At 40.4% G+C, this 12084-nt stretch overlaps 1 protein-coding gene across 1 annotated transcript in view; it reads left to right on the top strand.

The window, feature by feature from the left end:
- The first annotated feature begins 5995 nt into the window (after positions 1 to 5995).
- LOC110517805 (solute carrier family 12 member 1-like) overlaps positions 5996 to 12084 on the top strand; it is a 44171-nt gene continuing 38082 nt past the window's right edge. The window contains exons 1-2 of the mRNA XM_036981072.1: positions 5996 to 6571; positions 11004 to 11141. Of these exons, the coding sequence (XP_036836967.1) occupies positions 6311 to 6571; positions 11004 to 11141 (399 nt within the window). The 5' untranslated portion in view covers positions 5996 to 6310. The remainder of the gene's footprint in view (positions 6572 to 11003; positions 11142 to 12084) is intronic.

The raw sequence follows: 12084 nt of genomic DNA, 5'->3' as shown, positions 1-12084 counted from the left end.
CTAGTTGCACAGGTGACATGATTGTAGAAATGAGGTAAGACAGATTTCGGTTTTCTTGCATTAAATCACCGGCCACTAGGAGTGCCGCTGGATAAGCATTTTCTTGTTTGCTAATGGCCCTATACAGCTCGTTGAGTGTGGTCATCATCGGTTTGTGGTGGTAAATGGTGGTAAATTTAAACTCTCTTGGTAAATAGTATAGTCTACATCTTATCATGAGGTATTCTAACTCAGGTGAGCAGAACCTTGATACTTACATGGTATTAGAGATTGTGCAACAGCTGTTGTTAACAAAGGGATACACACCTCCTCCCTTGAGCTTAATGTACAGTATTTTATCCATGTCCTTGTTCAGCCAAGACTCAGAGAAACATAGGATATTACAGTTCTTTGGGTCCTGTTGATAGGAGAGTCTCGAAAGGATCTCTGCCAGTTTGTTCTCCCGCACAGCAAAAAGTGAAATCTAAGCAAACCAAAATATATTATATTAAGTGAAAATTCACTTAAAATATTTTTTTTTCATGCTTTTTCATACCAAGCTAAATTATTGGCTGATGATTTTGCTTATTTTAACCAAAAAAATGCTTAATACAAGTAATTTATCTAATATTTTTAAGATATTCAAGATATCTTCAAGATATTTCTCAAGATATTGTACCCTAATCGTCATATTAATGGTAAAATATCTTGAAAAATATCTTGAAATAAGATAAATGACTTATTTTAAGCTTTTTGGGGGGTGATAAACCCTGGATTGCTGATGCTATGTTTTGACCATGGAGACGCTTTGAAGCCACCGGTCGGCCATATTGGCAGTTGTGACTAGAAGGAATATGGCTACGGATGAGATTTACCATTGAAATACCGCGAGAGTTTGGACAGTGACATGGCACTTTCCGTTCCTGTTGCGATAGATACCTAGATTTACATTAGTTCAGTTAACTAGTTAGTTAGACTCCCTCAGCGATGACAGTAAATATACTTTTAACCATAGACGGTGCAGTCGTGGCCAAAAGTTTTGAGAATGACACAAATTTTAATTTTCACGAAGTCTGCTGCCTCAGTTTGTATGATGGCAATTTGCATATACTCCAGAATGTTATGAAGAGTGATCAGATGAATTGCAATTAATTGCAAAGTCCCTCTTTGCCATGCAAACTGAATCCCCCAAAAACATTTCCACTGCATTTCAGCCCTGCCACAAAAGGACCAGCTGACATCATGTCAGTGATTCTCTCGTTAACACAGGTGTGAGTGTTGACGAGGACAAGGCTGAAGATCACTCTTGCTCAGGAATGGCAGCAGGCAGGTGTGAGTGCATCTGCACGCACAGTGAGGCAAAGACTTTTGATGGATGGCCTTGTGTCAAGAAGGGCAGCAAAGAAGCCACTTCTCTCCAGGAAAAACATCAGAGACCGACTGATATTCTGCAAAAGGTACAGGGATTGGACTGGACTGGGTAAAGTCATTTTCTCTGACGAATCCCCTTCCCGATTGTTTGGGGCATCCAGAAAAAAGCTTGTCCGGAGAAGACAAGGTAAGTGCTACCATCAGTCCTGTGTCATGCCAACAGTAAAGCATCCTGAGACCATTCATGTGTGGGGTTGCTTCTCAGCCAAGGGACTGGGCTCACTCACAATTTTGCCTAAGAACACAGCCATGAATGGTACCAGTACATCCTCCGAAAGCAACTTCTCCCAACCGTCCAGGAACAGTTTGGTGACGAACAATGCCTTTTCCAGCATGATGGAGCACCTTGCCATAAGGCAAAAGTGATAACTAACTGGCTCAGGGAACAAAACATCAATATTTTGGGTCCATGGTCAGGAAACCAGACTTAATCCCATTGAGAATTTGTGGTCAATCCTCAAGAGGCGGGTGGATTAACAAAACCCGACAAATTCTGACAAACTCCAAGAATTGATTATGCAAGAATGGGCTGCCATCAGTCAGGATGTGGCCCAGAAGTTAATTGACAGCATGCCAGGGCGGATTGCAGAGGTCTTGAAAAAGAAGGGCCAACACTGCAAATATTGACTCTTTGCATCAACTTCATATAATTGTCAATAAAAGCCTTTGACACATATGAAATGCTTGTAATTATACTTCAGTATTCCATAGTAACATCTGACAAAATATCTAAAGACACTGAAGTAGCAAACTTTGTGGAAATTAATATTTGCGTCATTCTCAAAACTTTTGGCCACGACTGTATATTGGTTTCCTCATTTATCTGTGATGACAGCGAGCTAGTATTCATATGGACATCACAGTGACATGCCAATTAGCTAACGTCACTGCCCTCGGGAAGAACGTCGAGAAGGCAAGCTGGTGCGAATGACTATTGCACAGGTGTTGTATGGAGGTGAATACCGACGTGAAGTGCTTCCTACAGGGCAGCTGTATTCACGGTGTCGCCGGTGTTGTATGGAGGTGAATACCGACGTGAAGTGCTTCCTACAGGGCGGCTGTATTCACGGTGTCGCCGGTGTTGTATGGAGGTGAATACCGACGTGAAGTGCTTCCTACAGGGCGGCTGTATTCACGGTGTCGCCGGTGTTGTATGGAGGTGAATACCGACGTGAAGTGCTTCCTACAGGGCGGCTGTATTCACGGTGTCGCCGGTGTTGTATGGAGGTGAATACCGACGTGAAGTGCTTCCTACAGGGCGGCTGTATTCACGGTGTCGCCGGTGTTGTATGGAGGTGAATACCGACGTGAAGTGCTTCCTACAGGGCGGCTGTATTCACGGTGTCGCCGGTGTTGTATGGAGGTGAATACCGACGTGAAGTGCTTCCTACAGGGCAGCTATATTCACGGTGTCGCCAGTGGTAGCTAACGTGGACAATTTATTTTTACCTCCAATGATTTTATTTAAATAGGATAGTAGCATCCTACACAATAAATAACTAATATTGATAACCATCTAGATGTCACCTTGATACAAGCATGAATGGCAACAACACCAGGACACGATGTATTTGTTCCCATTTGTCAAGCACTGTAGTCCCGCAAATGTGTGGTGGAAGGGTATCAAATACATCAATAACATGGTTTCCATGTGTTTGATACCATTCCATTTTCCCGTTCCAGCCATTATTATGAGCTGTCCTCCCCTCAGCAGCCTCCACTGTGTTGGAAGTAGCTGGGCTACTGATGCCAATATCAGGGTGACAGTCACAGTAAGCGCATGCATACAAGAAAGACTACACCTATCATCAGTACTTTCATCGAAAATAAACAATCGTCAACTCAGACTCATCCTCTGGCTTCAAAACGTTAAGTCCAACTTTCACAGTAGTGCAATTGTAAATCTCATCTGTAGCTGTAGTCCATCTAGTCACAAGCCATATTGGCACTCCTCAGAAAAGCAGTCCTCCATAGGAATGAATGGAATTCTACAGTAATTCATTTAAATGTTTCAATGACAGAATTACATGTATTTAAGTCATTTTTTTAGTGGTGGGGACAGTACCATTAGTACTTAAAAATAATTATGCTTTAAGGAAAATGTTTTAATATATAAATGTTTTGGTCACATAACATAATTTAAAAGTATGTGTTAAGGTGTGTGTATGTAATATAATTAACGTGTAACGGTTGTTTGATCAATAGGACTGTAAAGTTCCGATATGACTCACATGGTATTTACACATTTGCAGAAAACGATTAAACTGCATTTCGTGGCTTTTGCAAATGATTTCTAATGATGTAAAGTTGTTCTGTTACTACTGCCTGTGTCCAGTTCAAAGTGAATGATGGCAGGCAGGCCTGTGTCCAGTTCAAAGTGAATGATGGCAGGCAGGCCTGTGTCCAGTTCAAAGTGAATGATGGCAGGCAGGCCTGTGTCCAGTTCAAAGTGAATGATGGCAGGCAGGCCTGTGTCCAGTTCAAAGTGAATGATGGCAGGCAGGCCTCTGTGCCTAATTTCATTAAGGACTACTGAAGCTTCTTACTTTCTTACTGTGGATTGCTATGGAATTTTCACCAATACCTTACCCTGCGTCATTCCCAAACATTCTATGAAAGTATGAAAATGTGAAGAACCTATGTGCTCGCTTGTCAGAAGAAAAGGCATCATATTCTTCCTGGGGGTGTATATGAATAGATTTAATGTTGCTAAAACGCTGTCAGTTCCACTTTAAGTCTCATATTAACTTCCATATTAACACCTTTCATTTCCTGTCCACCTGTTCACCTCCTAGTGCTCTGCCACTCTGGGTTCAGCTTCAGGTTGAGGTTTATTTACCTGACATCATAGTACATTATGTGAAACATACTTAACATGTGATGTCATAAAATACTTCAAAAGATGGGTACAAATAATAGGCAACACTTTATTTAAAGGGTACCTACATATTGACTTCTTAACGCATTCAGAGTTCATGCAGAATGCTAACAGGGACTGTGCATGAATAACTAAGCCTAACAAGGACTGTTCATGAAGAACTAAGCCTAACAAGGACTGTGCATGAATAACTAAGCCTAACAAGGACTGTTCATGAAGAACTAAGCCTAACACGGACTGTGCATGAAGAACTAAGCCTAACAGGGACTGTGCATGAAGAACTAAGCCTAACAGGGACTGTTCATGAAGAACTAAGCCTAACAAGGACTGTGCATGAATAACTAAGCCTAACAAGGACTGTTCATGAAGAACTAAGCCTAACAAGGACTGTGCATGAATAACTAAGCCTAACAAGGACTGTTCATGAAGAACTAAGCCTAACATGGACTGTGCATGAAGAACTAAGCCTAACAAGGACTGTTCATGAAGAACTAAGCCTAACAAGGACTGTGCATGAATAACTAAGCCTAACAAGGACTATTCATGAAGAACTAAGCCTAACATGGACTGTTCATGAAGAACTAAGCCTAACATGAACTGTTCATAAAGAACTAAGCCTAACAGGGACTGTGCATGAAGAACTAAGCCAGGGACTCCCTGCACACATGATTACTGTGATTTAACTAGGCATCGTTGGGACGAGCTCGTAAGCAAGCATTTCACAGTACAGTCCCCCATTGTATTCTGCATTGTATTATTTGCTGACAGTTTCAGTCATTGTGACCTTCCTGTAAGAATTCCCACCTCCACAACACTCTTTCTATCTCTGTTCTATCAACAGTACATGTTGCTGATTTTTTAAATTCATTATTAAGCATAGAAATAGATACTGGGATTGAGACAGACAATAGGCTTTACAAACACTAAGACTGTAGATGTATACACTGACAGAGTATCAACGCCAATTTACATAATTCGAGAATAAGGCAGAAGTTATTTCTCCACACCATGTGTCAATCATAAGCCCCTACCATTAGAGTCACATTGCCATTCCTCTCTAACCTATTCATTGTTTAGTGGCATATCATTAGAGTCTTTAACCTTTAAACTTTTTCCTCGTGACCTTAAGCCTACATTTTTTTTAAATATATTGAGTGATAATTCACTTTTTAAAATAATTCCTATCATTGGCAGATCATTTTGCGTATTTTAATCTATAGACTTAAAGCTGCAATATGTAACTTTTTGGGCGACCGGACCAAATTCACATAGAAATGTGTGTTATAGATCTGTCATTCTCATTGAAAGCAACCAGGAAATGGCGTAGCGATTTCTGCATTGTGCATCTTTAATATAAGTAATCTGTTCAAGATAAGATATCAATAAAATTATATTGAAATAAGAGAAATTACTTGTATTAGGTTTTTCGGCGGTTAAAATAAGCAAAATTGTCTGCCAATGTAGTCAGATAATGCAGCTTGCTACAAAAAAACTATAAAAAATACTAATTCTAAGTGAATTATCACTCAATATAAGATATTTAGGCTTGCTTTGATTTCACACTGCGAGCTCCAGGTCTTTATCTTCCAAGGTGTTTATTACTTGGTTAATGTTTAGTCAGAAGCTTTGTGGCCCCGAGGATGCAGCAAGGACATCTGAGACATACAGGGTTCTGAGAGTGGTTGGTAGAACCGCTGGTTCAGCCAATGGCTGAGTCCCAGGCAGAGCCCAGCATAGGGGCCAGGAGGATATAAAGCTGGGGTGGCAGAGCCAACATCAGCCTATATGACAGGTCTATAGGTCAGCTCTGGACCTACACAAGGATTTAACTAAACAGAATCAGATGAACCAACACTAGTCTGTCATACCAGCGCTCCAAACTCATAGCTGCCGATTGCTTCTGATACTTAGACAGTCTCTAGGCCCTGACCAGAGGACTGAAGGACCTCAGTATTCCTTTTCTGTAGTGTTTGACCTGTAGAAGCCAGTAGGTGTGAGGAGCCTGTATTTACAGCCAGTCTGATGGAGAATGAAGCCTATGACAGGATCGGGGACGAACCCCCTAACTACGAGGAGACGTCTTTCTCCGGTGGTACCACCTCTAACGGTAATGGGACCAGTAACGGAGAGCACCGGGCCGTCCGTCCGTCCGTGGTCAGTGCGTTTGGTCATGACACGCTGGACCGCGTGCCCAACATCGACTTCTACCGGAATGCTGGGAGTGTGAGCGGTAACCGTGCGGTCCGACCGTCCCTGCAGGAGCTCCACGATGTCTTCCAGAAGGTCAGTGTGTGTGTGTGTCCTCCTCACCTCTACAACCCCCTCCACACACATCTGTATATCACTCTCTTTTCCTTACCGACACACACATCACACAACTGTCTCCACCAAGTCAGCAGACTTCTAACTGGAATCAACTCTCCTTTAATCCAGACAATTCAGAAAGATCATTGAAATTCAGATTCAGTAAATGAAAAACATTTTTATGTGGAACATGTTTTGACAACAACATTGGCCTGTTTGTCTCTCAATTCAATGAAATCAATTCAAAGGGGCTTTATGGTTAAGGGAAACATATGTTTACATTGTCAAAGCAAGTTAAATAAATAATTAACTAAAGTAAGAAGAAAAAAGAAAACATCAACAACAAAAATCTATGTTCAGTAAACATTTCACTGATAAAGGTTTGAAAAGGATCAAGACGTGTCAAATGTTATATTATCAGCTATGTGTTTTAACAATGTACATATAGTTGTACTACGACTAGTAGGGGAAGAAAGGAAACAGATACATATTGGTTGTATTTACAATGTTGTTTTCATGGCAACTTGTCACAAATCTCTCTCTCTGTTTGTATTGGTTTCTCTCTGTTCATTTGTTTATCTCACTCTCTCTTTCTCTTTCTCTCTCTGACTGTGTGACAGATTACTATCATGTCACAACAGTGATTGGGTAACAGTCATGTCTGTTCTAAAAAAGGGAAAGTCACTTCCCACTGGGCACAAATTGGTTGAATCAATGTTGTTTCAGCTTAATTTCTCAACATATTTATTGTAATGTTGAATCTATGTGGGAAATACATTGGATTTGAAAAAAGTAATCAACAGCTGTTTTGAGGGTAACATTTCAACCACAAGATTGTGTCATCATGGTAACCAAATGTCCACATAGACAAAACTTGTATAAAATATGTTGGATTTGTACCTTTATAACAACGTCAGATCTTCAACATTATATCCACTATTAGTAGAATAAGAAAAGACAATAGGCTAGGCAGCACCTCCTACTGGAGAACTGATTTATCTACAGCTACCCTCTGGCCTCACATCCAGGGTTTAAACAAGCCCTGCTGAGCTATGATGCTCCCGAGTGGCGCAGCGGTCTAAGGCAGTGCATCTCAGTGCTAGAGGCGTCACTACAGACCCTGGTTTGATCCCGGACTGTATCACCGTGATCGGGAGTCCCATAGGGCGGTACACAACTGGTGCAGCGTCGTCCGGTTTAGGGGAGGGTTTGGCCGGGGTAGGCCGTAATTGTAAAATAATAATTTGTTCTTAACTGACTTGCCTAGTTAAATGAAGGTTAAATAAAAATGTTTTATAAAATAAGGACATTTGTCACTGACTTTTACCAGTGTGATTCACTGTTGCTATCGAACCCATTCTAAAGGGTAGGTTTAACAGAGCAAATTAAATGTGACCATAATGTCTCAATCATATGTCATCAATTATGCTATTTTTTAGCCCTATGTAGCATTTTCAAAGTCATCAACAGCTATTGTTTCAATTCAACCCAGGATTGAACTAAAAATAGACAATAGGATTTCCAGTGATAGTGATATTGAATTGTGTTTGGTTGTCAACGCAACCAAATATCAACATTTGAAGGAAATGTATCTTCTGCTTGGATAGTTCCATCTGTACCACTAACTTAGTCTGGCTTTAATTCCACTTTGTTTTCAAATGAATCATTGTTGGATAAATAAATGTTGGATTGTCTCCATCTCAATCCAAAATCTAAGTTAAAGAACAGGACTAAATCAAATTCAACTTTATTTAAAGTGCATTTAAACAACAGGACTAAATCAAATTCAACTTTATTTAAAGTGCATTTAAACAACAGGACTAAATCAAATTCAACTTTATTTAAAGTGCATTTAAACAACAGGACTAAATCAAATTAAACTTTATTTAAAGTGCATTTAAACAACAGGACTAAATCAAATTCAACTTTATTTAAAGTGCATTTAAACAACAGGACTAAATCAAATTCAACGTTATTTAAAGTGCATTTAAACAACAGGACTAAATCAAATTAAACTTTATTTAAAGTGCATTTAAACAACAGGACTAAATCAAATTCAACTTTATTTAAAGTGCATTTAAACAACAGGACTAAATCAAATTCAACTTTATTTAAAGTGCATTTAAACAACAGGACTAAATCAAATTCAACTTTATTTAAAGTGCATTTAAACAACAGGACTAAATCAAATTCAACTTTATTTAAAGTGCATTTAAAGTTTCATTTGCCTTTAATTCAGTGCAAGCAGAAGATAAATCTCCTTCACATGTTGATATTTGGTTGTTTACAACCAAACACAATTCAGTATCACTTTTGAAATACAATAAACAGCCTATTAACTTGTTGACAAATTATATGGTGGATCCACATCTCCAACTCAGCCAAAAATAAAAGTTAAAGAATGGGATTAAGCCAGTTGACAGATGGAACTATCCAAGCAGTAGATATATCTCATTTAAATGTTCATATTTGGTTGCCTTGTCAACCAAACACAATTCAATTGTAATACAGTAAATAGGCTATCTTACAAACTAATGAAACATTCACCCTTAAAATGATCAACACATCCATGGTCACAGTTTGAGGTTACTGTAACTATAAATGTCTTCTTCCATCATCATATAAAGCATGCATGTTGAAGATAGCATGCAGAGGTATTCACAGGTCTGTGGAGATATTCACAATTGCTGTAATAATCTGCCCAGAATCTCGAATGGCATTGATCATTGCACCATGTTCTTTTAATGTAATCTCAACTGTAATCCAGGTCATTTGGTTCTGATATTAGATAAAGGACAGTAATAAGTAACACATAAATAAATCAACCAAATATCTGACATTGTTTTCCCATTTGAACTTTTGCTGTGACTTTAATGGTTAAAAGCACAGTGATAGACATTTTGGTGATAACTAAACCAGAAATCTGACATTGTTTGGTTGTGCTTTTAGATGGTTCCAAGCATAGTGACAACACATTGGAAACTCAACTTATGGCTTTCTTTTTGAGTGGGTGAATATAGGTTGTAATCTCATTGATCAAGGTCTCAACCAAATATTTCCCAATTATCCACGTTGAAATGAGGTGGAGTGTGCAGTGGGATGGCCTTGGATTGGTCAACTCATTCCTCTTAAAGCATTTATAGACCTACTGTGTCCTGAAAGAGAACAACATGAACTCTCTGGAGGAAAGAACATATGTTTTACAGTCTCAGAGAGGAAGATAAGATAGAGAGAAAAGAGAGAGGAGAGAGAGAGATAAATGGAGTTTATAGTCCTTTAATCATTCATTTAACTGGAAACATTCCTGCCACTTTCATTAACCGCAGTTCAACCATCTTTCACACCCTATAAACCTACTGCCAACACTGGGACTGAACAGTCGTCAAAGACAGAGATAAGAATAGATCTACACAATGGTTGACATACTGACAGGCTAAAGTGTTTTATAGATTTGTAACACCTTTGGGTGACAGCCAGTCTGTTATCTCTGTCTGACAGCCACGCCACGCCCTACACCAGACAGAGATCTGAGCATCTCATTAAAGAGCTTGGTACTCATGTGTCCTTTAAACACTTCATATTCGTCTTACAAAAAGTTTAAACTGGGTCCACCCTGTTCTCTCTCTGTTCTATTCCCTCTCTCTCTCCTTCTCTCTCTCTCTCTCTCTCTCTCTGTTCTATTCCCTCACTCTCTCCTTCTCTCTCTCTCTCTCTCTCTCTCTCTCTCTCTCTCTCTCTCTCTCTCCTCTCTCTCTCTCTCTCTCTCTCTCTCTCTCTCTCTCTCCTTCTCTCTCTATCCTTCTCTCTCTCTCTCTCTCTCTCTCCCTCCTCTCTCTCTCTCTCTGTGTTCTATTCCCTCACTCTCTCTCTCTCTCATTCTCTCTCTCTCCTTCTCTCTCTCTCTCTCTCTCTCTCTCTCCCTCCTTCTCTCTCTCTCTCTCTCTCTCTCTCTCCGTTCTATTCCCTCACTCTCTCCTTCTCTCTCTCTCTCTCACACACACAGAGTGCAGTCTTCAAGGACAAGCACACAGTATAATAATGCTTCTCCAAACATGTATTCATCTTCATCAGAATCAAACTGCACGACTCTCTCTCTCACACACACACACACACACACTCAGGAACAAGAACACTGCGTCTCTTGTTTGATTGATTTAGAAAGAGAACATTTCAACAGGGTTCTGACCTCATAGAGACTTACCTATCTAACAGGAGGCCCAGAATTCTAACATCAAGTTACTGTACTGCTAACTCTCTCTGATTTCCTAAAGACAAAACTAATCTAAACTTCCTCTAAAGTTTCAACAAATTCCTTCTTCCTCTACCAGCCGTATTCTTTATCTTCCTCCAGGTAGACTGGAGTGATACGTACCCCTGACAAGTCTTTTCCTGTCCTATTTTCTCTCTCTAGAATGGAAGGATCTCAGTGACGAACACGGTGGAGGACAGAGAGGGGAGCGACGGGACGCCGTCAGACGATGTGGAGTCTGTCATTCCCCTGGACAACAAAGATGGAACCGTGAGGTTCGGCTGGATAAAGGGAGTCCTGGTTAGTAGAGATGGGTTACTGTTATGAGAACTTTGTAAACTGAACTTCACTTAAATTATTCTGTCTATTACTAAGGATTTGTAAGGTTCTTATTGAAATGAAATATACAGAGGCCAGTTTACAATAGTCAGTAAGGTGTATATACGAGAGCGCTGCTGTACATATACAAAGACATTCCTTTTATAACTTTCTCTTACCCTACACACATACATACACACCAACATAGGGGTTTTCTCATGAGTCTCACCACAGTTTATTACCACTCAGCTGACAGTTCCAGTCTCCCCCAGATACAAGAGCTCTGGAGGGGCCCTCCCTGTCCTACCTTATCTCCCCAGAGTTACAGCCAGGTCGGTTCAAACATAGGTTAATGCCCCTCTTCGTTCTCTTTCGACACACACATACATTCCTTTCTTCCTAGGTCTATGCTACATAACCCCTTCCTAATCAACAAACATTATTTAACACTACTAGAAAGATAGGGTATAATTCTGTTAGTTATAATTCTACGTTAAATGTATACATCATTTAGTCATTATTCATAATAAATCCCATAACAGTTGCATTGGACAGGGTTAGGAGGGTCCTGGGGAGCTGAGATGGGTTATATTGGACAGGGTTAGGAGGGTCCTGGGGAGTGGAGATGGGTTACATTGGACAGGGTTAGGAGGGTCCTGAGGAGTGGAGATGGGTTACATTGGGCAGGGTTAGGAGGGTCCTGGTTAGTAGAGATGGGTTACATTGGACAGGGTTAGGAGGGTCCTGGTTAGTAGAGATGGGTTACATTGGACAGGGTTAGGAGGGTCCTGAGGAGTGGAGATGGGTTACATTGGGCAGGGTTAGGAGGGTCCTGGTTAGTAGAGATGGGTTACATTGGACAGGGTTAGGAGGGTCCTGGGGAGTGGAGATGGGTTATATTGGACAGGGTTAGGAGGGTCCTGAG

The sequence above is a fragment of the Oncorhynchus mykiss genome, chromosome 6, assembly GCF_013265735.2.
Source record: "Oncorhynchus mykiss isolate Arlee chromosome 6, USDA_OmykA_1.1, whole genome shotgun sequence".
Taxonomy (NCBI): domain Eukaryota; kingdom Metazoa; phylum Chordata; class Actinopteri; order Salmoniformes; family Salmonidae; genus Oncorhynchus; species Oncorhynchus mykiss.
The sequence above is the reverse complement of the archived record's forward strand: the minus strand, read 5'-3'. Positions and strand labels throughout refer to the sequence as shown.